The sequence below is a fragment of the Narcine bancroftii genome, chromosome 1, assembly GCF_036971445.1.
Source record: "Narcine bancroftii isolate sNarBan1 chromosome 1, sNarBan1.hap1, whole genome shotgun sequence".
Taxonomy (NCBI): Eukaryota; Metazoa; Chordata; class Chondrichthyes; order Torpediniformes; family Narcinidae; genus Narcine; species Narcine bancroftii.
Genome location: NC_091469.1, coordinates 318,273,469 through 318,296,254, shown reverse-complemented (window position 1 = coordinate 318,296,254; position 22,786 = coordinate 318,273,469). Strand labels below are relative to the sequence as shown.

The following is a 22,786-nucleotide window of genomic DNA, read 5'->3' as shown; positions in this document are numbered from 1 at the left end:
TTCTTTCAAGGTCCTGGGGAAAATCCCCTTGGGTCCCGGAGACTTAACCACCTATATATGCCTCAAAATTTCCAACACTCCCTCTTTCCTAATCCCTATGTTTTCCATAATTACCCCTTTTACCTCACTTATCCTACATAATTCCATATCCTTTTCCCTAGTGAATACTGATGAGAAGAACTCATTCAATATCTCCCCTATTTCATTCGGCTCCGCACACATTTGTCTGCTCTGATTCTCCAGTTTTATCCTTCACTCTCCTTTTGCTATTTATATATTTGTAAAAACTCTTTTGATTTACTTTCACCCTGCTCGCAAGAGCTATCTCATACCTTATTTTCACTTTCCTAATTTCTTTCTTAACCTTTTTACAATCCATACATTTTCCAAGCATCTCATCTATACCTTGTTTCTTGTATTTAATGTAGGCCTCCCTTTTATTTCGAACCAACTTTCAGGTTTCCCTTGAAAACCATGAGTCTCTCAAACTTTTAGCCCTGCCTTTTGTTATAACAGGATCATAAAGATTCTACACCCTCAAAATCTCACCTTTAAATGAGCTTCAATTCGCCTCTACCACCTTCCCATAAAACAAATCAGCCTAAGCCATTCCTTGCAAATCCCTTCTCATTTCATCAAATCTGGCTTTTCCCCACTCAAAAACCTTCATCATCGGACCTGACCTATCCCTTTCCATAATTATGTTGAAACTAATGGTACCAGGATCACGAAGTGCTCCCCAAAACACACCTCAGTCACCTGCCCTATTTCATTCCCCAACACTGCCCTTCTCTAATGGGTACCTCAAAGTATTGCTGCAAAAAACTATCTTGCACACATTTTACAAATTCTAATCCATCTAACCCCTTCACGGAATGCATCTCCCAATCTATACTAGGAAAATTAAAACCCCCACTAACACAACCCTGTGCTTATTACAAATCTCAGCTATTTACTTACACATTTGCTCCTCTATTTCTCGCTCCCCACTATGTGGTCTTTAATACACCCTACAACTGTAACCCCTTTTCCATTCTACCCACATCACCTCCCTTGACGAATCCCGCCAATCTATCTTGCATCAGCACTGCTGTAATATTTTTTTCTGACAAGCACTACCAAATTCCCCCCACCCTTTCCCCTCCAATTCTCTCACACCTGAAGCAGAGAAATTCCAAAATATTTAGCTGCCAGTCACATCCCTCGTGCAACATCGTCTCACTAATCTCCACCATGTCATACTGCCAGGGTCTATCCACACCTTCAGCTCATCCATCTTCCTTCCAATACACCTAACATTAAAGGAAACACATTTCAAAGATTTCCCATATCTTACCTTCTGCTTATCCCCATCTTTACGAACAACTCTGTTACTTATTACCATCATCCCCCCTTTCATCATGGCACCGGTCCTTTTCCTCCTTGATCATCTGCCTGTACTCCCCAAACTTTGTCTACAAGCCATCCCTCTTTGCTGACAAACCTTCTCTTTGATGTTCTCCTTTATATGGACCCCTTCCCTCAACCATTTTAGTTTAAGGCCCCCTTAGTAGCCCTAGCAAATGCACCCACCAGAATCCTGGTCCCTCTGTGATTTAGATGCAACTCGTCCATTCGGAACAGGTCCCACCTCCCCCAAAAAAGGTCCCAGTGATCCAAGAACTGGAATCCCTGCCCCCTACTCCACCCCTTCAGCCGCGCATTTATGCTCCAACTGATACTATTCTTGCCCTCACCATCGTGTGGGACTAAAGTAATCCAGAGATTACCCCCTTTGTGACCCTTCTTCTCAGCTCCCTATCTAACTCCCTATATTCATTTTTTAGGACCATTTCACTCTTCCTCACTATGTCGTTGGTACCAAGATGTACTATAATGTCTGGTTCATTACCCTCCCCCCTTAGGATGTCATGGACACAAGAAGTTACATCCCAGACCCTGGCACCAGGGAGACAAGCCACCATCCAATTTTCTTAATCGTATCCACGGAATCCCCAATCTGTCCTCCTGATCATCAAATCCCCTTGAACTATTGCCCTCCTCTTCCTTTCCCTACCCTTCTGAGCCACAAGGACTGACCCTGTGCCAGAGGTACAGCCACTGATCTCATCCCCAGCCTGACTGTCCCCCCCCAAGAGTACTCAAGGAGGAGTACCTATTGTTGAGGGCTTCAGTCACAGGGGTTCCCTCTTGTACCTGCCTCTTTCCTTTCTCTTTCCTAACTGTAACCCACCATGGCCCTGGTGTGACCACCTGACTTTAATTCCTATCTATGACAGCCTCGCTCTCCCTGACCAGAGCGAGGTCATCGAGGTTCAGCTCCAGTTCCCTGAAACGCTGCAGTTCAGCACACCTAGTGCAGACATGGATGTCCGGGAGGCTAGAAGACTTCAGGGCCTCCCACATATGACACTGAGATCACCTGTGTTCAGGGTGATAGGGGTGCATGGCATTTTTGGAAGCGCTGTTCAAACAAGGATGGGGGGGTGGCGGAGACCCCAGTGCTCCTCTCTGCCACTCTTGTGGTCCTGTGGATTGACCTCTGTTCCCATTCCCTACAGCAACTGTGCTGCAGCCGGCCAGGGTGCTCTCGAGAGAGCTTCTGTACAAAGTTGGCAGAGTGGTGGCTGGTGGCTTTGCCCACCTCAGTCTTCTCAGGAAATGCACCTTCCTGACAATTGAGGAGATGTGTGTCCATGATAAGTGAACTCTGAAGAACTTGGTGCCCTCTCCTTTCTTCACACTTGTGTCTAGTGGAGGGTGGTCCTCCTGAATCCACAATCATCTCCCATGTCTTGTCCACATTGAGACTCAGGCTGTTACTCTCGCACCAGTTCACAAGATTTTCCACCTCCTCTCTGCAGTGTGTCTCATTGTTGTTGCTGATGAGGCCGACAACTGTTGTGTCTTCTGCAAACTTGGAGTTGATCTGATGATGCAGTCATGGGTCAGTAGTGTGAACAGGAGCGGGCTGAGCTCACGGCCCTAAGATGTGCCAGTGCTCAGCGTGACGGTGCTTGATGTTCTGCTACCGACCCAGACAGACTGTGGCTTTCCAATAGGAGGTCAAGAATCCATTTATGGAGAGGGTGTTGAGATCCCAGAAAAGGTAGCTTCTCTGCCAGCATCAGGGGAATGATCGTATTAAATGCCAAAGTCAGAGGCGTTGTTGTCGAGGTGGTTGAGGACAGAGAGGAGGGACAAATATTATGAGTTCCTGTTTCATTTAGTGTGAGTATCACTTTAAGGGCTAGTACAGGCTGCAACCATTCACAGCTGTGGAGAGACTGGGTGGTATCAGCTGGTACAGGCTGTACCCAAATTTGTAACTTTGGAGAGGAGAAAGGACACTGGGTGTTTTTTTCCAGGGACACAGGTGGTGAGAGAGTCCTGTGTGTGAAATACTGTAGAAACAGCACATCATTGACCAGCGGCCACCTCATCAAACACGGAGCAGGATTGACTCTGTGTGATAATGGGCAACTTGGCTGCCAGGGGAATTATTGAACCTCACCATGACCAAAGGAAAGGTCACTTTGATTGCCCTGTACCTGAGTTTTGGAAGCCTCATGGAAGTCGCGTGTTTTGTTTCCCCTATGCAAGGAAAAGGGAAGGTGTGATAAACGTTCATATGAAAGGACATTGCTGTGGAAGAAACTTGACAAGGATTAATGAGTTTTCGACAGTCTGGTCACTCAGTCCCTCCGACCTCCTTTGTGATAACTTCTGTGTATCAGTTTAATAGTCTGGGTTTGGACAATGGATTTCTATAACTGAACTTTGGTATCCAAACACTCACACATATACACACACACACACTCCCTATACACATATACACACACCCGCACACATACACAAAACCACCCACACACACACACCCCCATACACACACGTACATGCATGCACACCCTCACACACACATACACATGCAGTCACACACACACCCCTACACACACCCACATACATACACACACACCCACACAAACCCACCCACACACGCTCAAGCATACACGTACGTGCACGCACACCCTCACACATACACCCCTACATACACACACACCTGCACACATACACACACCCGCGCATACACGTACATGCACGCGCACCCTCACACATACACCCCTACACACACACACACCTGGACACATACACACACACCCACACACATACACACAACCCACCTACCCCCCCACACACACAAACCCACACACACCAACACACACACGCGTATGTGCACGCACACCCTCTCTCACACACACACACCCACGCATACATGTACGTGCACGCGCTACTCACATATACACCCCTACATACACACACATACACACACACCGCTACACACCAACACACCTGCACACACCTACACACACATACACACACATCCACCTAAACCCCCCCACACACACACAAACCAACACACACACACGTACGTGCACGCGCACCCTCTCACACACACATTCACACTTATACATTTGCACATTTTTGCACTATCAATTAAGCACATTAGACTGAGAGTTTTGATTAATAGGCTTTAATCACCATAAATCATCAGCACTTCTCACGTGTCGCTGGCCCAGTTCCAAGCCGGTACTGAGGGAAGGGTCTGGGCATAACAGCTTATATGGGGATTCAGAGGGGAGGAGTCACAGGTTCAGAGGGCGGGCCAGCCCATACAGTGCATTCATGCAGACAGTGCTAACAGCGATACAGTGGATCCACCACATTCACCCCTTCTATTAAAACAGCAAGCGGAGTGAAGTGAGTCTGGTGGACTCGTCTGTTGTTGTGACCATCGCAGCGCCGGCTGTGGCTCAACTGTTGGCTCCTGGGTGGTGTTTTGTGCAACAGGCAAGGTTTCTGGTAGCTGAGGGGTTAATAGGACCTTAGGGTTGCTTGGTCTGGGGTTGGGGGTGGGGTGCCGGGTGCAATTAGTGGGGTCAGGTGCCCAGTTATATTGCTGGTGGTCATGGGCTACTGATTTGTCGATCGAGCATTTCCTTGCATGTGCCATGTCCCTGAGGGAAACTATGTCTTGCTGCCCATCCTGGTACTCCACGTCAGCCAACTGGGGGTTCACGTGGAGGAGGTGGGCCTTATTGACTGGGGGTCAGTCTTATGGCTCCTGGTATGCCCTGAGTGCAGGATGGGCCCAGGGAGCGTCACCTAGAATGGCCGTGTGGTTCCCGACGCCAACTTCCTGGGGAAGGAAAAAAGTCTTTCATGTGGGGTAGTTGTACGGAGGAGGGGCTTGGTAGTGTAGAGCACCTCAGGGAGGACACTGGGAAACTTTTGACCTAGGACAAGGGCTCAGAGGGTTGACTTCGAAATGGGGATGTTCTCCCTTTCTACCTGGCCATTCCCTCGGGGGTTATAGCTTATGATCCTGCTCAAGGCCTGAAGATATTGGGGAAACTGCTCATTCATAAACGAAGATTCCCGGTAGCTACGGATATAGCAGGGGTATTTGAACAGAGTGAACCTGTTGTGTAGTGACTTTATGACTGTGGCCGTGGTCATGTCTGGGCAGAGGATGGCAAATGGGAAGTGTGAGAACTCATTAATAATGTTGAGAAAGTACCCGTGGGCCTGCTTCTTGCTGCCAAAAGTGGTGCCATCCCAGTTTGCTATCCCCATGATCCCGCCAAGCTGTTGCCCGCGACCCAAGATGGTGGCGCACATGGCAGCCACATTTCCAGAAGAGAATACCTCTGCTGTGCTGTGCTGTCTCGATCGATTTGGGCAGGTCCTGCAGGCTTCGATCGCCCTTCTCCAGGAGTCTCTGTCAGATGCGATCAGATTTGAATCCAACATCACGAGGGTCTCGTATCAGTTCTTCTAAGTGGACGGCAGCAGAGAAATCTCTGCAGCTGTAGGCTCGCCCCAGCTCCCACAGGATTCATCCACTGATTCACCAGGCGCTTGTCTACAACTACCCAGAAGGTACCTGGCATAGATGGCATTCGTCGGGGTCCTACGCTGTCTCCGCAAGAGCTCCATGGTGGGCCGAGTAAGTAGGGCAGTCTCTGATCATTTGAAAAACATGGAGGCTGACCTGAGCGAATAGCAGGTCCTGTTTGACATCCTCACTCCACATGTCGTTATGTCTCAAGAAGGTATTGAGGCAGTGCAGCCATTGATCAAATTTGATGGAACTTTAGGGGTTGGTGTCCAGTTTATCTGCCCGTATTGCCTTTTCCCTGGTATGAAATGTATGGTGATTAAAGTGTTGCACAATCAATTAAACACATTAAACTGAGAGTTGTGATTAATCGGCTTTAATCACCATTAATCATCCGCACATCTCACATTCCTGGCCTGGTTCCAAGGCAGCTACTGAGGGAGGGGTTTGGGTATCACTGCCTTTAAGGGGATTCAGAGGGGAGGAGTCATAGGTACAGGGGTGGGCCAGCCCACACAGTACATTCATACGGATGGTGCTAACAGCTATATAGTAGTTCCACCACACACATAGATGGTTTTGATTTTCCTAATGTGTTATATTATTAAAAATTACAATTCAACTCCGATTATCCAAAATGGTTCGGGTGAGGCCTATTTTGGAGAAATGTATTTTTCGGAGAACTGGTCATTTTTTAAAAGCAGCAACAACAAATCACTTGTAGCAGTGTTTAAACAACAAACAACGAGGGAAGACATTTAATTAAAATTAAAATAATGTTTAATTCTCACCAAAAAAATACTGGCCTCCGCCAATCACTGACAGTTCCCCACTGAGGACCCTGCTCATGCCAGGAACCCGAGGGCCCCACTCCTGCCCGGTAGCTCAGGTCCCCACCATGGCAGGGAGCCCGGGGTTCACTGCTGCCGCCAAGAGCCCGACATCCCCGGTCAGTTTGGCTCTGAAAAAAATTTTGGAGAAAAGATTTGTTTTGGATATCCTCCTTTATCCAAATTTTTTAAAATATATTGGAATGACCAGAATTTATAGTGTAACCCAGTTCTCTGGTATTTCTAGCTTTTAATTTATAAGTTGTACATTGTAGATCTATCTTTATTATTGTCAGTTTGTATCTTACAATCCAGGCTTAGAGAATTCTCAGGTATTCTTCCTAGCTAGTTTGTGCAAGATCCAATTGTGACTATTACCTCTCGTAGATCACACTAAAGGGGATTGGAGAATTTGTTTTTACATAGGGTAGTTCTAGACTATTTTGTTTTTATACAAAAAGCAATAAGAGAGTTTGTCTGTTTAGTTGGTTTCTCTTGTGACCAATGCCTGAAGAGGGCGCCCAAAATCAGTGAACCGGTGTAGACTCGAAAGGCCAATATGGCCTGTTTCCGCTCTGTAAATGGTTATATGGTTATAACTGAGGGTTTTGGAAAATCCAATTTTGCATAATTGGAGTTGTACTGTGCTAATAAATATAGTGTTTTAAAAGAAAAATATAACCTTACCTTGACAAATTACAATTGCTGCTGGTCTGCGCTGTAACACAAGGCTGTAGCATCATCAGTGGAGTGGGTCCACCTGTAGGTGAATTGCAATGGATCCAGTGTCTCTGGGTGGAGCACTTTGATTCATTCCATCACCAGATGTCATTAAGCTATCGATATACTAATTCACATTGGACAGATACTACAAAAATTCACACATCTGGCATGGTGTATTCTGCTATCATTTGCAACAAAATTTGCACTATTTTCCTGAAGTATGTATGCCTGAAATTCCTGGAAGTTTAAAAATTAAATTTGAATTAACTGGTAAACAGCAATCAGTGAATTATTAATGTTGACAATTTGGTGCTTTTGGTTGCTGTGATATCTATGGTCCTCTCTAAATTTGTAAACCTCAGTACACTATATTGGAAATTAATTCAAACCCACCACTTTAATAAGCCTTCAGTCAATCTTTTATATTCTCTTTGTTTAGAAAATAGAACAGAACAATAAAGGCCCTTCGGCCCACAATGTTGTTCCGAGCTTTAGACCCTGACTCCCACACCACCCTCCACTTTAAATTCCTCCATAGGCTTGTCTCTTGAATTTCACCCATGTCCCTGCCTTTCACCACTTTGGGTAAAAAAAACCTTCCTCTCATGCAGTGGTTCTCAATCTTTTCCCACTTTAAGTAATCCCTATGCCATTGGTGCTAAGTGATGAGTAAGGGATTGCTTAAGGTGGAAAGAAAAAGTTTGAAACTCACCATTTTAATTGTCCCTAATTGACTCGTTATGTGCACAGTTTCAGAACTCCAAAGGAAATAAGCCAATGACAATTTTTCTCAAGCAAAATATTTCAGTCACAATTGAGTCTACAGCAGTGATTATCAACCTTCCCACCCACAACCCACCTTAAGCAATCCCTTACACATCACAGAGCACCAATGGAAGAAGGATTGCTTAAAGCGAGATGTGAGTAGAAAGGAAAAGGGTGAGAACCACTGCGTTAAAGCCATGTCCTCTTGTACCGAGCAGTGGTGCCCTGGGAAGGAGGCACTGAATGTCCACTCTATCTATTCCTCTTAATATCTTGTCTACCTCCATCCTGTCTCCTCTCATCCTCCTTCTCTCAAAAAGGTAAAGCCCTAGCTCCCTTAATCTCTGCTCTCTAAATCAGGTAGCTTCCTGCTCAATCTCCTCCGCACCCTTTCCACATCTTTCCTGTAATGAGGCGGCCAGAAGTGGACACAGTTATCCGAGTGTGATCTAACCAGAGTTTTATCGAGCTGCATCACTACCTCGTGGCTCTTCAACTCAATTCCATAGTTTGATGCCCTTTTTCCCCAATGTCTGGATGTTTTCAGCTGGGCTTCCAAGATATACCATGTAATATACATCCCGTAAATAGACGTAGGATTGAGCAAGTCAAACTTCTTCACATTGTTACCTAATCATCTTGAAAGGAACACGAGCTGTGCAAAGAATTCAGGCACAAAGATCGTAGACTGTACAAACGGGCTTTAATCTGCTTAAACTCGTGCACACAAGCCCTCTATACCTTCTTGGCTCCACGGGTTCGATTGACTCCCTAAGGGGCTGGCATGAGTCTTTGTATGATTGACAGCCGGCCAGGTGGGTCCAGCCTCCCGGGTTGCCTACCTGCAGGTACAGTGGTTGCCCCCTGCAGTAGATCGGTATGAGGGCGGCCAGTGTAGTGGTTGTGTCACCACAGGGAAGTAGAGAGATCAGGTGACCGTGATGAAATTCTCATGGAATAAATTATCAAAAGGTTGCTGGATTGTAGGGTACCATATCGTATCATTTCCAGCAGAGTTTGAGAGAAAAATGTTGGGAGTAGTACATGGTCAGTGTCAAGGAAAGAACAGAGTTATTTGATCTAATAATGCCTATGTGTTCATCACCAATGAGAAGAAAGGGGGATTTGTAGGGAAAGTGATCATTACTGATACAAGGTAACTTGCCATCTGCAAGTTATGCAGATTTAAAGCAATGTGGAAAGTATAGGGCAGAAGTAATCTGAACCAAATCTCAAAGAAATCTTGATGACATTTCTCACAGAACCCCAAAAGCAATAAATAAAATCATGGAATATTCATTTTTACTTTCACAGCTGAATTCTGCTACCTTTCATTTCCTTGGTTGTAAAATGCCAGAGATGTCCTAAGCCAAGTTACCTTCATTACCTTCAATTACATCTTTCATGAATCCAGCTTTATTTCATGGAATCCTAGGTGCACAACACCTTTCTTAGAGTCAAATGGATGTGTTTTTAAATATAATTGGTTTTGTGTTGGTTTCTAGGCAGTTCGAACTTTTAGTTCTGTAAAGCATAAAAATCAGGGGTGGCCAACCTTTTAATTTTTAATTTTGTCATACAGCGCAATAACAGGCCATTTCGGCCCACGGGTTCGTGCCGCCCAATTAACCTACACCCCGGTACGAACTCATGGGCCGAAATGGCCAGTTGGCTGCATGTCTAAATTTTAAAAATTAAAGGTTGGCCACCCCTGGATAGGCAGATTATCTGGTATTACACTAAATCTGTTTCTTTTCCTTCACTGTAGGGCCCCAAGGGACCATCTGGCTTAGCAATCACGGTGCGTGGAGATTATGTATGAATGGTTAGCCATGACATTCTTTGATTGTTTAATATTTTTGTAGTGTCTTAAATTTCACGATTTCATTTCAGCCATGTGATCTCATATTGGCCGTGCGAGCAAGCTGCCGTAAGTATTGTTTTTAAAAGCTCCAAATATGTTTTATTTCTAAAATTAAAATTTATTGGCAATACATTATCCACAAAAGAAAACTGTTTGACCTTTTCACATCCTTAGTGTCATATCCATACATCTCCGTCGCTGTACATTGTTCCATATGTTGTACCACTGCCACTTCTGTGGCCCCTTGCAGTTACTTCCCATCAGTCTCAGCCCCTCAGTGCCCGGTAGCCGGAGGATTCTAGAAAGTGGTCCTTCCCCTTGAAGTGATGGATGGAATTTGTGCTTTGGAAAATGCACACAAAACTGGGGTCCTTGGACGACTTCTGCCATTTTGTCCCAGATCATCACGCACATAGAAATCATTGGTATTTTAATAAGTGCCGATCACATTATCACACCCTCAACAAGCTGTGATTTCAGGAGGCCCAGGGTTCTAGCTAAAATTGGCCACTAGCTGAATTCAAGCCTGCTCTTCCCAATGAGGGGGTGCTCACTTATTTTAGTCATTGCTGGAACTCAGAGCAGCAGTTTGGAGCATCAAGATTAACTGTGGTGAGTTGGATGTCGGGGAATATGCCCTGTTCTTCAAACATGCTGCAAAAAAGTTCCTGCTCTCTCAAGGTACAAGAAGCCCCCAGTACTGAAGCTGGGACAGGTTGTAGAGTGGTCATTCTAAAGGAGGACATGGTCATAATTTACCATATATTACCACACACAGACAGAGCGTTTTCATTTGGTGTTTACCATATATTACCACATACAGACAGACAGTGGGTTTCCATTTGGTGTTTGCCATATATTGCCACACACACACAGAGGATTTCCATTTGGTGTTTACTTTTATTACCACACACAGACTGTTTCCATTTGGTGTTTACCATATATTACCCCCCCCCCCCCCACACACACACACACACACACACACACATGCAGTGTGTTTCCATTTATTATTTACCATATATTACCACAGACACAGACACACACACAGAGTGTGTTTCCATTTGTTGTTTTTGAAATACTATTGTTAGAAGTCCAAAGGAACCTAAAACCCAGCAGCAATAGATATGCACCATGACAAACTTAAACAAAAGTTGCTTTTAATTATCTTTGAACATGAAAATAGAATCAAACTTTAACTTATCTCTATTAACTTACTTAACCTACTTAACCCCCTTCTAATGCTAAGCGCATGTGTGTGTAATGTGTATGTAAGTGTAGAAAGGTTCTTTGGTTCACAGTCCACATTGTTACTATCTTTCCTTTGACTAATTTCCTTTTCCTTGGAATATATCTATCCTGCATGCTTTTTATTATTTGTAAAAATATCTTCCAATCCTGCTCTGTTCCTCTGACTAGTTTGCTTTTCCAGTCGATCTGAGCCAGTTCTTTCCTCATACCACCATAATTTCCTTTATTCCACTGAAAAATGGATACACCTGATAACATTTTTTCCTTTTCAAGTTTGAAATTAAACTCGACCATTCTTCCTAGAGGTTGTCAGACCTTTAACTCCCTAACGACCTCAGATTCATTGCACATGACCCAATCGAGAACTGCAGATCTCTTGGTGGGCTTCTCAACAAGCTGTTCAAAAAATCCATCTCTTAGGTTTTCTACAAACTCACTCACCTGCGCTCCAGTAAATTCCTGTTCTTCCCAATCCCCTGCCATGTTAAAATCTCCCACTATTATTTGGATATCTTTGTGAGATGCCCTTTTTATTTCTGTTTGTATCTCATAGTCCTCTTCCTCGCTGGTGTTTGGGGGTCTGTATATAACTGCCAATATAACCACCACACCAGTCAATTCAGACAAGATGGTATGGGCCCCCCTTCCCTTCTCAGGAGTTTGGGAGGCTGGACAAAAATATGGCAGATGAAGTACAATGTTGAGAAGTGGTCAGTTCTACATTTTGGCCGTAGAAATAAACAGGCAGACGACTATCTGGATGGGGAGAAAATTTAATCCTCGGAGGTGCAAAGACACCTAGGTGTCCTTGTGCAGAGTCATCTAAAAGTTAACGCCCAGGTGGGTTTGGTGGTGAAGAGGCACAGAGTATAAGAGTAGAGAGGTGTTTATGAGACCCTATGGGACACTGGTCAGACCCCATTTGCAGAATTGTGTGCAGTTTTGGGTCTCCCTATCTTAGAAAAGATGTGACGTTATTGGAAAGGGTGCAGGGATTTACTAGGATGATTCCTGGAATGCAGGGGCTGGTGTATGGGGAGCGTTTGGCAGCTCTTGGGTTGAATTTGTTGGAGTACAGGAGAGTGAGGAGTGATCTCATAGAGACATTTCAAATATTGAAAGGTTTTGGTAGAGTGAATGTGGATGTTTCCCTTGATGGGTGAATTGGGGACAAGGGGCCATAGTCTTAAAATTAGAAGTTATCCAATTAAAACAGAGAGGAGGAAGAACTTCTTTAGTCAGAGGGTCGTGAATCTGTGGAACTCACTGCCACACAAAGCAGTGGAGGCCAGATCACTGGGAGAATTTAAACAGGAAATGGATAAGTATCTTATTAGTTAGGGTATCAAGGGATTGTGATAGTACAGATCTATCACCAATGTATATAGTGTATATAGTTACAGTATCTAGACTGTGCTTACAGCGATTGGCTGAGAGCTAAGCCACGCCACTGTCTGGGCCTTAAAGGGTTGTGTCCCTACCAGGGTCGGATCATTCCAGACTGCTCGGCCACCTGTGAAGAGCTCCTGTCTTTTGCTAATAAAAGCCTTGGTTTGGATCAACAAGTCTTTGATTCTTTCGACGTGCTCTACAATTTTATTAGCAAAAAGAATTTTTTTTGAAAGGGATGGAGCGTTTAACTCGGCCAGAAAAACTTGATATCGACCCACAGTCAGCTACAGCCTTCAAAGCCTTTAAGTTCTGGCTGCTGAACTTTGAAAACTTCCTGAGATTCATTCAGATAGAGGAGGATAACCAGCGTCTAACAGCATTGCTGTCTATGGTGTCCTTGAGAGTCTACGAGAACATCCAGGATGAGACCACTTACACCACAGCCATAAAGGTACTGAAAGGACTGTATGATCAACCGGTGAACAGAGTTCATGCCCAGCTCGTGCTTGCGTCGAGGAAGCAACAGCCCGGCGAGTCCAGCAGGGCATATTTACAAGTATTAAAGGCGTTGGGCAAGGACTGTAACTGTGTGGACAAAACTGCTGCTGAGATCACAAATGATCTCATCCGGGATGCCTATGTGGCCGGGCTCCGATCAAACGAAGTGAGGCTGCGCTTGCTCGAGTAAGGGGTAGAAAAACTAGAGGACGTGGCCCGGATTGCAATCACACTGGAGGATGCAGCCTTAAAGTCCACTGAGTTCTCTAGGGACTGGACCCCTCGTTCTGATGTGAGTAGAGTGCCCTTTTACCCTACCACCCCCCGAGATACTGACGGCCTGTCGGCTGCTGCTACACTGCCCCCTGCGAATCAAAATGTTATTTCTGCGGGAGGGACAAGCACAGCAGGTCCCAGTGCCCAGCAAGAAAAGCCAGGTACCAGAAGTGCCTTGAAAAGGGCCACTTTGCTGCAGTCTGTAGGTCTAAAATGGCCACCGGCAAACACAGCGCCTCGTGTGAAGCCCAATCGCCACTATCCCATTCAAACTCTTCTTCCCCAGAGCTCTCGTCCAATGAGAGTGAGGGCTCCCCTGCACGGCAATGCCTGACGTCACGGAGACGCTGAACCCGGAAGGGGCAGCCCACCCTCGCAACCATGGTGTTGGCATGCCTCTTGCCCCCGTGCGGAACACTCGACGCTACCGCTGCTGCTGCCGCCGCCACAGACACCCCCGGGGCCGACGCTGCCACCGCCACAGCCACCCCCGCGGCCGACGCTACTGCTGCTGCTGCCCGCTCCCCGTCTGCCGTTGCCTACGCCGCCACCGATGCGGCCACCACGTCCGACTGGGGACCCACTGTGGCCAACCAGGTACTCACCCTAGTGTCCGTCGCTGACGACCGCCAGGGCCTGACCGCCGTGACTGACGACCGCTAACCGTGAGCAACTACAAGCCCCACTACTTACCTTTCATCCGCCGACGCCGCCACAACAGCACTTCCGGGAGGTCCTCCAACCTGCTCCTCCAGCGTTGACTACGTCTATGACGTCATCCCATTGTGTGACGTCACCACGCGGAACTCCCCTGTCAACTGCTTCAATAACACTAAACCAGCAATGCTCTCATCCCCGCACCAGAGCAATGGAACTGATTAAAGTGCATGGACACCACACCAATTGCTTATTTGACTCTGGGTCAACTGACAGTTTTATCCAGCCAGATCTAGCCCTCCATTGGGGACTTGACATTATCCCCACTACCCAGAGGATCTCATTAGCGACGAGGTCACACTCGACTGGGATAAAGGGGTATTGCATCGCCACACTGGAAGTACAGGCGTAACGGTCACCCACTTCAAATTATTCGTCCTTCCCCAATTGTGCGCCCCAGTGTTGCTGGGATTAGACTTTCAGTGTCAGTTCTGAATGGTGTCCCTACACTTTGGGGGACCCCATGCCCCCCTCTCGGTCTGCCATCGCCCCACCCTCGAAGCACCCGAGCAACCCGCCCCATGCCCCGGGGCCAATCCTGCGGCCTTTCCACACTCCGGATTGCCCCACCAGCACTCTTCGCAAACCTCACCCCTGGCTGGAAGCCTGTGGCCACCAAAAGTCAGCAATATAGTTACGAAAACAGGCAATTCATTAGGAGTGAGGTGCGTAGATTGCTGGATGAGGGCATCATCGAACCCAGTTCAAGTCCCTGGAGAGCCCAGGTGGTGGTTGTCAAGAACGGGGGGAAAACTACGGATGGAGGTCGACTATAGCCAGACCATTAACCGCTTCACGCTCCTGGATGCGTACTCCCTGCCACACATCACGGATGTGGTGAACCAGATCGCCCAATACCGCATATTCTCCTCCATTGACCTACGTTCAGCCTACCACCAGCTTCCGATCCGCTGTGAGGACCGACCATTCACGGCCTTTGAAGCAAATGGGCGGATATATCAATTTCTCAGGGTACCATTCGGGATCACGAATGGTGTCGCAGTCTTCCAGCGGGAAATGGACCAGATGGTTGACCAGAATGGGCTAACCGCTACCTTCCCGTATCTGGACAATATTACCATCTGTGGCCACGACACGCAGGACCACGACGCCAACCTAGACAAATTTCTTCAAATTGCCCGTCAGCTGAACCTGACTTACAATTTGGACAAGTGTGTCTTCCGGACCACACGACTCGCTATTCTAGGTTGCGTGGTGGAGAACGGGATAGTCATGCCATATCCTGATCGCATGCGTCCCCTAATGGACTTACCCCCCCCCCCCCCCGTACCCAGAAAGCACTCAAACGCTGCCTGGGCCTTTTCTCGTATTACGCCCAATGGGTTCCACACTACGCCGACAAGGCGCGTCCTCTTATCAAGACCACCTCCTTTCCCCTCTCGACCGAAGCCAGAGCGGCTTTCGATCGAATCAAATCCGACATCGACGCTGCACGTGATCGATGAGTTTGTCCAGTTTCAAGTCGAGAGCGATGCATCCGACTTCGCCCTGGCAGCCACCTTGAACCAGGCCGCTCGGCCTGTAGCCTTCTTCTCCAGAACCCTCCAGGGTCCAGAGAGTAGACACTCCTCGATCGAGAAGGAGGCCCAGGCCATAGTTGAAGCGGTGCGTCGTTGGAGACATTACCTCACTGGGAGACGCTTTACACTGTTGACTGATCAACGCGCGGTCTCCTTCATGTTCAGCAACACCCAGCGTGGTAAGATAAAAAACGACAAAATCGCCAGATGGAGAATCAAACTCTCCACCTTTAACTATGACACCCTGTACCGGCCTGGTAAGCTCAACGACCCGCCTGACATGCTCTCCAGGGGGACGTGCGCCAGCATACAGATGGACAGACTACAGAAACTCCATGAGGTGCTCTGTCATCCAGAGGTCACTAGGTTTGCCCACTTTGTGAAGGCGCGCAACCTACCCTACACAGTCGAGGAGATCCGCTCCGTGACCCGAGCCTATTCGGTGTGCGCTGAATGCAAGCCCCACTTCTTCCGTCCGGATAACTCCCACGTTATTAAAGCCACCCGCCCCTTTGAGCATCTTAGCGTAGACTTTAAGGAGCCCCTACCGTTGACCAACCATAATACCTACATCCTTACGGCCATCGACGAGTACTCCCGCTTCCCGTTCGCTGTGCCCTGCCCAGACACCACTGCCACCTCAGTGATATAGGCCCTTCACAGTATTTTCGCCATTTTCGGGTACCCCAATTCCATCCACAGTGATAGGGGGTCCTCATTCATGAGCGCAGAGCTGCAACAGTACCTTCTGGTGAAGAAGGCTTTTAGTATGCTGGCCTTTATCAATCATTGCATGGAATATAGGAGTTGGGAGGTGATGTTGAGATTGTATAAGACGTTGGTGCGGCCTAATTTGGAGTTCTGTGTGCAGTTCTGGTCGCCTAATTATAGGAAGGATATAAACAGAGTGGAGAGAGTGCAGAGAAGGTTTACCAGAATGTTGCCTGGGTTTAAGCATCTGGAGTATGGGGAGAGATTGGACAGATTTGGTCTTTATTCTTTGGAGCATAGAAGGTTGAGAGGGGATTTGATAGAAGTATTTAAGATTATGAAAGGGATAGACAGAATGGATGTGGATAGACTATTTCCGTTAAGAGGAGGAAAGTTTAAAACAAGAGGACATGAGTTAAGAATTAAGGGGCAGAGGTTTAGAGGTAACATGAGGGGGAACTTCTTTACTCAGAGAGTGGTAGCTGTGTGGAATGATCTTCCGGGAGAAATAGTGGCGGCGGAGTCAATTGTATTATTTAAGAAAAGGTTGGACAGGTATATGGATGAGAAGAAGATGGAGGGTTATGGGCATTGTGCAGGGAGGTGGGACTAGAAAGGGGTGTTTGGTTCATTGCGGACTAGAAGGGCCTAATGGCCTGTTTCCGTGCTGTAATTGTTATGTTATGTTATGGAGTGTGGTATCGCTTCAAGCAGGACCATAAGCTATAACCCACGCGGTAACGGCCAGGTCGAGAGGGAGAATGCCACCATATGGAGAGCGATTACACTGGCTCTCCGGTCTAAAGGTCTCCCCACCTCTCACTGGCAGGAGGTTCTCATTAGTGCCTTACACTCCATCCGCTCCCTCCTATGTACCGCAACAAATGCCACCCCCCACGAAGGGATGTTCCTTTTCCCGAGGAAATCCGAATCAGGAACCACTGTACCGGCATGGCTCACCGTCCCTGGCCTCGTCGTTTTGTGATGCCACATCCGGCACTCAAAGAACGACCCCTTGGTCGACCGAGTGACTCTACTCCACGCAAACCCACATTACGCCTACGTTGAGTTCCCAGACGGGTGGGAGGACACTGTTTTGGTGCAAAAGCTCCTGCAAAAATTCTGTGTTTTAAAGTGTTTATGTGTGACCTGCTCGAACAAATCTTTCCCAATTTATCTCCTAAACACCTCTATATACTCTATCACACTGTAAAACCAACAAATGCAAACCCACTATGTGTGTGTGTGTGTGTGTGTGTGTGTGTGTGTGTGTGTTTGAGTGAGTGTGTGTGGTAATATATGGTGAACTATGAGCATATCCTCCTTTGGAATGGCCACCCTAGGTTCTTGGCATTTATGCTGAGAAAACGACCCTATGAACTTCCACCAGTTTCAACCCAGTGTGGTAACCAGATGCCGGTTTCATATGAATGAAGAGAAAGGGCTGTGGGGTAAGGTCGAGTTAATGTGCCCTTCTTGCATTGCTGGACATCATGAAAAAGCTGTTGGTTTTTAAAATATATTGCTTTTTACATTTATTTTTATATGTTTATACTTTACTGTGCAACTCTATTTCATAGAACATAGAACATTACAGCACAGTACAGGCCCTTTGGCCCTCGATGTTGTGCCAATCCATATTTTCCTTTAAAAAAACTAAACCTTCCCTACCCTGTTACCCTCTATTTTTCCTCCATCCACGTGCCTGTTTAAGAGTTTCTTAAATGCCCCCAATGTTTCAGCTTCCACCACCATCCCTGGTAAGATATTCCAGGCTCCCATATTTCCTCATGGCTTTGTAATGTTTTTGGAGGTATTTAAAATTATGAGGGGGATAGACAGAGTAGATGTGAAAAAGGCTCTTCCCCTTGAGGGTAGTGAGATTGGAATGAGGGGTCATGAGTTAAGAGTTAGGGGGAAAATGTTTAGAAGTAACATAAGAGGGAGCTTCTTCACTCAGAGAGTGGTGGCTAAGTGGATGACCTTCCAGAAGTGGTGGTTTCAGCAGGGTCAATTTTGTCATTTTAGAGAAGGTTGGATAAGTGCATGGATGTGAGGGGATTGAAGGGTTATGGACAGGGAGCAGGTAGGTGTGACTAGTGGAGTTCACTTAAATCAGTACAGGCTAGAGGGGCCGAGAAGGCGTGTTTCCGTACTGTAATTGTTATATGGTTATATATGCATGTTTCTTAATGTCAAAATCAGTTTTACAGCCAAGTACAGCATGCTATTGGTTGGACAGTTCTGGGCATTTTTGTTTTAGTGGCATTATTTTGGATTAGCGCCTTCTGCCTGTCCATGTCTGCCCCACTGTATTGCATCCCTGACTTATGACTGTACTTGGGACCACAGAATCGGAATGGATGTAAGTCAGAATTTTGCCCATGCTCCTGCAGTATCGAAGTCTTAAAGCAGACTTTTTAACCAAAGTTGTATTTGACAATCTATTACAGGGATACAGGGCATGTAAGAGCCAAAATGTGTGTACTTAGCTTGTTGGAGTCCCGGGGTCCTGGAGCTGGGCGCGGACATCTTGATTCCTGTGTGCACTTGCAAGTCTTCGTTTGATGAATGCGCGATGCACGAGAGTTAAGCGCCCTCTCGATATTAAATTCACCACCCTTAACTCTCACACATGCACCAACTGAACTCCAATATGAGAATCCACCGCACAGGCACCAACCGAAGACTCACACATGCACAGATGAATCAAGATGGCCGCACCCAGCCCCAGGACTCTTGATCGCTGATTATCAAGGTAGGTACGTGCATTTTAGCTCTTACATGTCCTGTATCCCTATTAGTTTGTGAAATACAACATAAACTGTGCAAATTTTATATCTTTGTATACATATTTTTAAAATTTTTAAAAGATTGGTGGTAAATGTGGAAGAGACTTGGGTGCTGCGGTTCATCAGTCATTGAAAGTGGGCATGTAGGTGCAGCAGGTGGTGAGGAATGCGAATACTATGTTGGCATTCATAGCAAGAGGATTTGAGTCCAGGAGTACAGAGATCCTGCTACAGCTGTACAGGGCCTTGGTGAGACCACATCTGGAGTACTGTGTGCAGTTTTGGTCTCCTTATCTGAGGAAGGATATCCTCGCCATGGAGGGGGTGCAGAGAAGGTTCACGAGACTGATACCAGGGAAGGAAGGACTCGCTTATGAAGAAAGGTTGGATCGACTAGGCTTGTTTTCTCTGGAATTTAGAAGACTGAGGGGGGATCTTATTGAAACATATAAAATTCTGAAGGGTTTAGACAGACTAGATGCAGGTATGTTGTTTCCAATGCTGGGAAAATCCAGAACCAAGGGTCACAGTTTAAGGATAAGGGGGAAGTTTTTTAGGACTGAGATGAGGAAAGGTTTCTTCTCTCAGAGGGTGGTGGATCTATAGAATTCTTTGTCACAGGAGGTAGTTGAGGCTGGTTCCTTGTCAATATTTAAGTTTAGGTTAGATTTGGCACTTGTGGCTAAGGGGATCAAGGGATATGGGGGAGAAGGCAGAAACCGAATACTGATCAGCCATGATCATATTGAATTGCGGTGTAGGCTTGAAGGGCCAAATGGCCCACTCCTGCACCTATTTTCCAAAGTTTCTATGAAGTCGCATAGGTCACAGGTCAGGGAGTTCCTGTTCATCAGGGGGACAAGAGCATTGCTGGCTCAACTTTACACGCCCGTCCTGGAGGTTTGTTTCCTCCTATCGATCATTCTTGTGAAAAATCAGTGGCAGAATCTAAATTCACTTGGTACAGATGATAATGTGTGAAAACCCATTTACGTTAACGAGCCTAATGCTGAAATGGTCATGAATCGAGGAACATATAAACCAGTGTACCATCCAAACCAACATTAACTATAAAGTGAGTTTATGTTCAAGCATATTAATGATTGAATGATTGAAGCTGAATGAGAATTTAATCATTGCTTCTGATTTTCTATAATTTTTTTCATTACTTTGACCCTTCCAGCTTGTTGTTCGGAAAGTAAGTAAACTTCATTGATTATCATCACCACTTTTGATTCAGTATGAAATCATGCTCCTAATGCATTAACTGCTTGTTACATTCTCGCAGGAAGTGGAGAGTGCCCGGCCTACCCGACAGAGCTGGCCTTTACTCTGGACACATCCGCAGACGTCACTCCCCCTGCGTTTGAAAGGATGAAGAGAATTGTCATTAACTTCCTGCAGAATATTAACATTGCCAAAAACAACTGTCCCACGGGTGCCCGCGTGTCCGTCCTTACTTACCATAATGAGACAAAGCCTTACACCCGATTTTCGGACTTTAAGAGAAAGGAATCACTCCTGAAAAAGATAGAAGAACTAGCTCATGAACGATCGAGCAAGAAACGCAATATTGGTAAGGCCATGCAATTTGTGGCCCGAAATACCTTTAAACGAGTTCGCAACGGTGTCCTTGTGAAGAAAATAGCCGTGTTCTTCGCTAATGGAAGGTCTAAGGACAAAAACTCCATCTCTGCAGCTGCTACATATTTCAGTGCATCGGACATCACTCCAGTGATCATCTCCTTCAAAGATATCCCAGAAGTACAGCAGGCATTTAAAGTAAGGAAATTACAACCTCATTTGCAGTGTGTAGGATGGGTCGTTAGTTATGACATTTGAACGAATGTAAAAGGTTCAACAAGCTTTGGCGAGAACAGGTAAGAAGTGAAGAATAGTCGGAGTTGAAGGGCCGCTCAATTAAAGGAACCAAAAGGATTCAGCAGGTAGGCACAGGTAAGGTCAGGTTTTAGATATCATATATTTTGTTCATTTAGTCATAGACAGTGGGAATGGCAGCCCAGGCAGGGGAATGCTCCTTTTGCAGAATGTGGGTCATCAGGGAAGCCAGCAGGATCCCTGATGACTTCATCTGCAAGGTGCATCCAGCTGCAGCTCCAGACAAACCGAGTTATGGATCTGGAGTTGGATGAACTCCGGATCATTTGGGAGGCAGGAGGAGGGTGACAGTCAGGAGAGGGAAAGGGAACATGCAGGCAGTGCAGGGCACCTGTGTGGCCATCCCCATCAATAACGTATCCCAGTTTAGATACTGTTGGGTGGGGAATTAACGACCAGGGACAAGACACGGAAGTCAGATCTCTGGCATGGAGTCTGTTGCAAAAAAGGGAAGGGAGGAGAAGAGGTGAGCTGTAGTGAAAGTAGATTCCATAGTTAAGGGAATAGATAAGAGGTTCTGTGGAAGAGATTGAGTATCCTGGATGGGATGTTGCCTCCCTGATGCCAGGGACCGAGATATATCACATTGAGTTCACGGCATTCTCAGGAGGGAGGGAGAGCAGCCAAATGTTGTGGTCCATATAGGGATCAATGATGTGGGTAGGAAGGGTGAGGAGATCCTGCAAGGAGAGTTCAGGGAGTTAGGTGCTAGGTTGAAGGACAGGACCTCCAGGGTAGTGATCTCAGGATTGTTCTCTGTGCCACATGCTAGTAAGGTTAGAAATAGGAGGATAATGCAGCTTAACACGTGGCTAAAGTGGGCATCAAGTTTCTGGATCATTAGGCTCTTCCAGGGAAGGTGGAACCTGTTCCGACGGGACGGTTTGCATCTGACAGGAAGGGGACAAATATCCCTGCCGGAAGGTTTGCTGGTGCTACTCTGGTGGGTTTAAACTAGATTTGCAGGAGGAGGGGAACTAGTGTTAGAGAAGATGGAGGAGTGGAGGAGGGAAAAGATGATATGAAATTTGCATGCATGCTTAGAACTCAATGGATTGAAGGTAGTGGAAATGTTCTCAGGTGCATCTATTTCAAAGCAAGGAGTATTGTTGGAAAGGCATGTGAGCTCAGAGTACGGATTGGGACGTGGGATTATGACATTGTGGCCATTAATGGAAATTGGCTGCAGGATGGACAGGACTGGCAGCTCAACATTCCAAGCTTCCATTGCTTTAAACTCAATAGAACGGGAGGGATGGATGGGAGAGGAGTGGCATTGCTTGTCAGGGAAAATATCACAGTACTGAGGCAGGACAGACCAGAGGGCTCATCTACTAAGGCTATACAAGTGGAGCTGAGGAACGGGAAAGGCATAACCTTTCTTTTCTTTTTATTAATCATATTATAGGTGAACAATACATGAGGAGAATAGGAAAACATAATCGATAAGGGGGAAAATATCACTGTGACTTCATATGATATAACGTATTGCATTATATCACAATTAATGAATATGTTCTCGTCTCCTCAAACTGAATTCTTCAAAATTTTTATTATATAAAACCTCACCTAGTCTTTAAAAAAAAACAAAGAAAAAGACAGGTCAGACTATCCTGAGAATTTATTAATAA

At 46.3% G+C, this 22,786-nt stretch overlaps 1 protein-coding gene across 1 annotated transcript in view; it reads left to right on the top strand.

Annotated features, from left to right (window-relative positions):
- LOC138747501 (collagen alpha-6(VI) chain-like) overlaps positions 1-22,786 on the top strand; it is a 151,849-nt gene that overhangs the window by 110,358 nt on the left and 18,705 nt on the right. The window contains exons 25-28 of the mRNA XM_069906770.1: positions 9,986-10,018; positions 10,111-10,147; positions 20,440-20,454; positions 20,545-21,038. Coding sequence (XP_069762871.1) covers positions 9,986-10,018; positions 10,111-10,147; positions 20,440-20,454; positions 20,545-21,038 — 579 coding nt within the window. The remainder of the gene's footprint in view (positions 1-9,985; positions 10,019-10,110; positions 10,148-20,439; positions 20,455-20,544; positions 21,039-22,786) is intronic.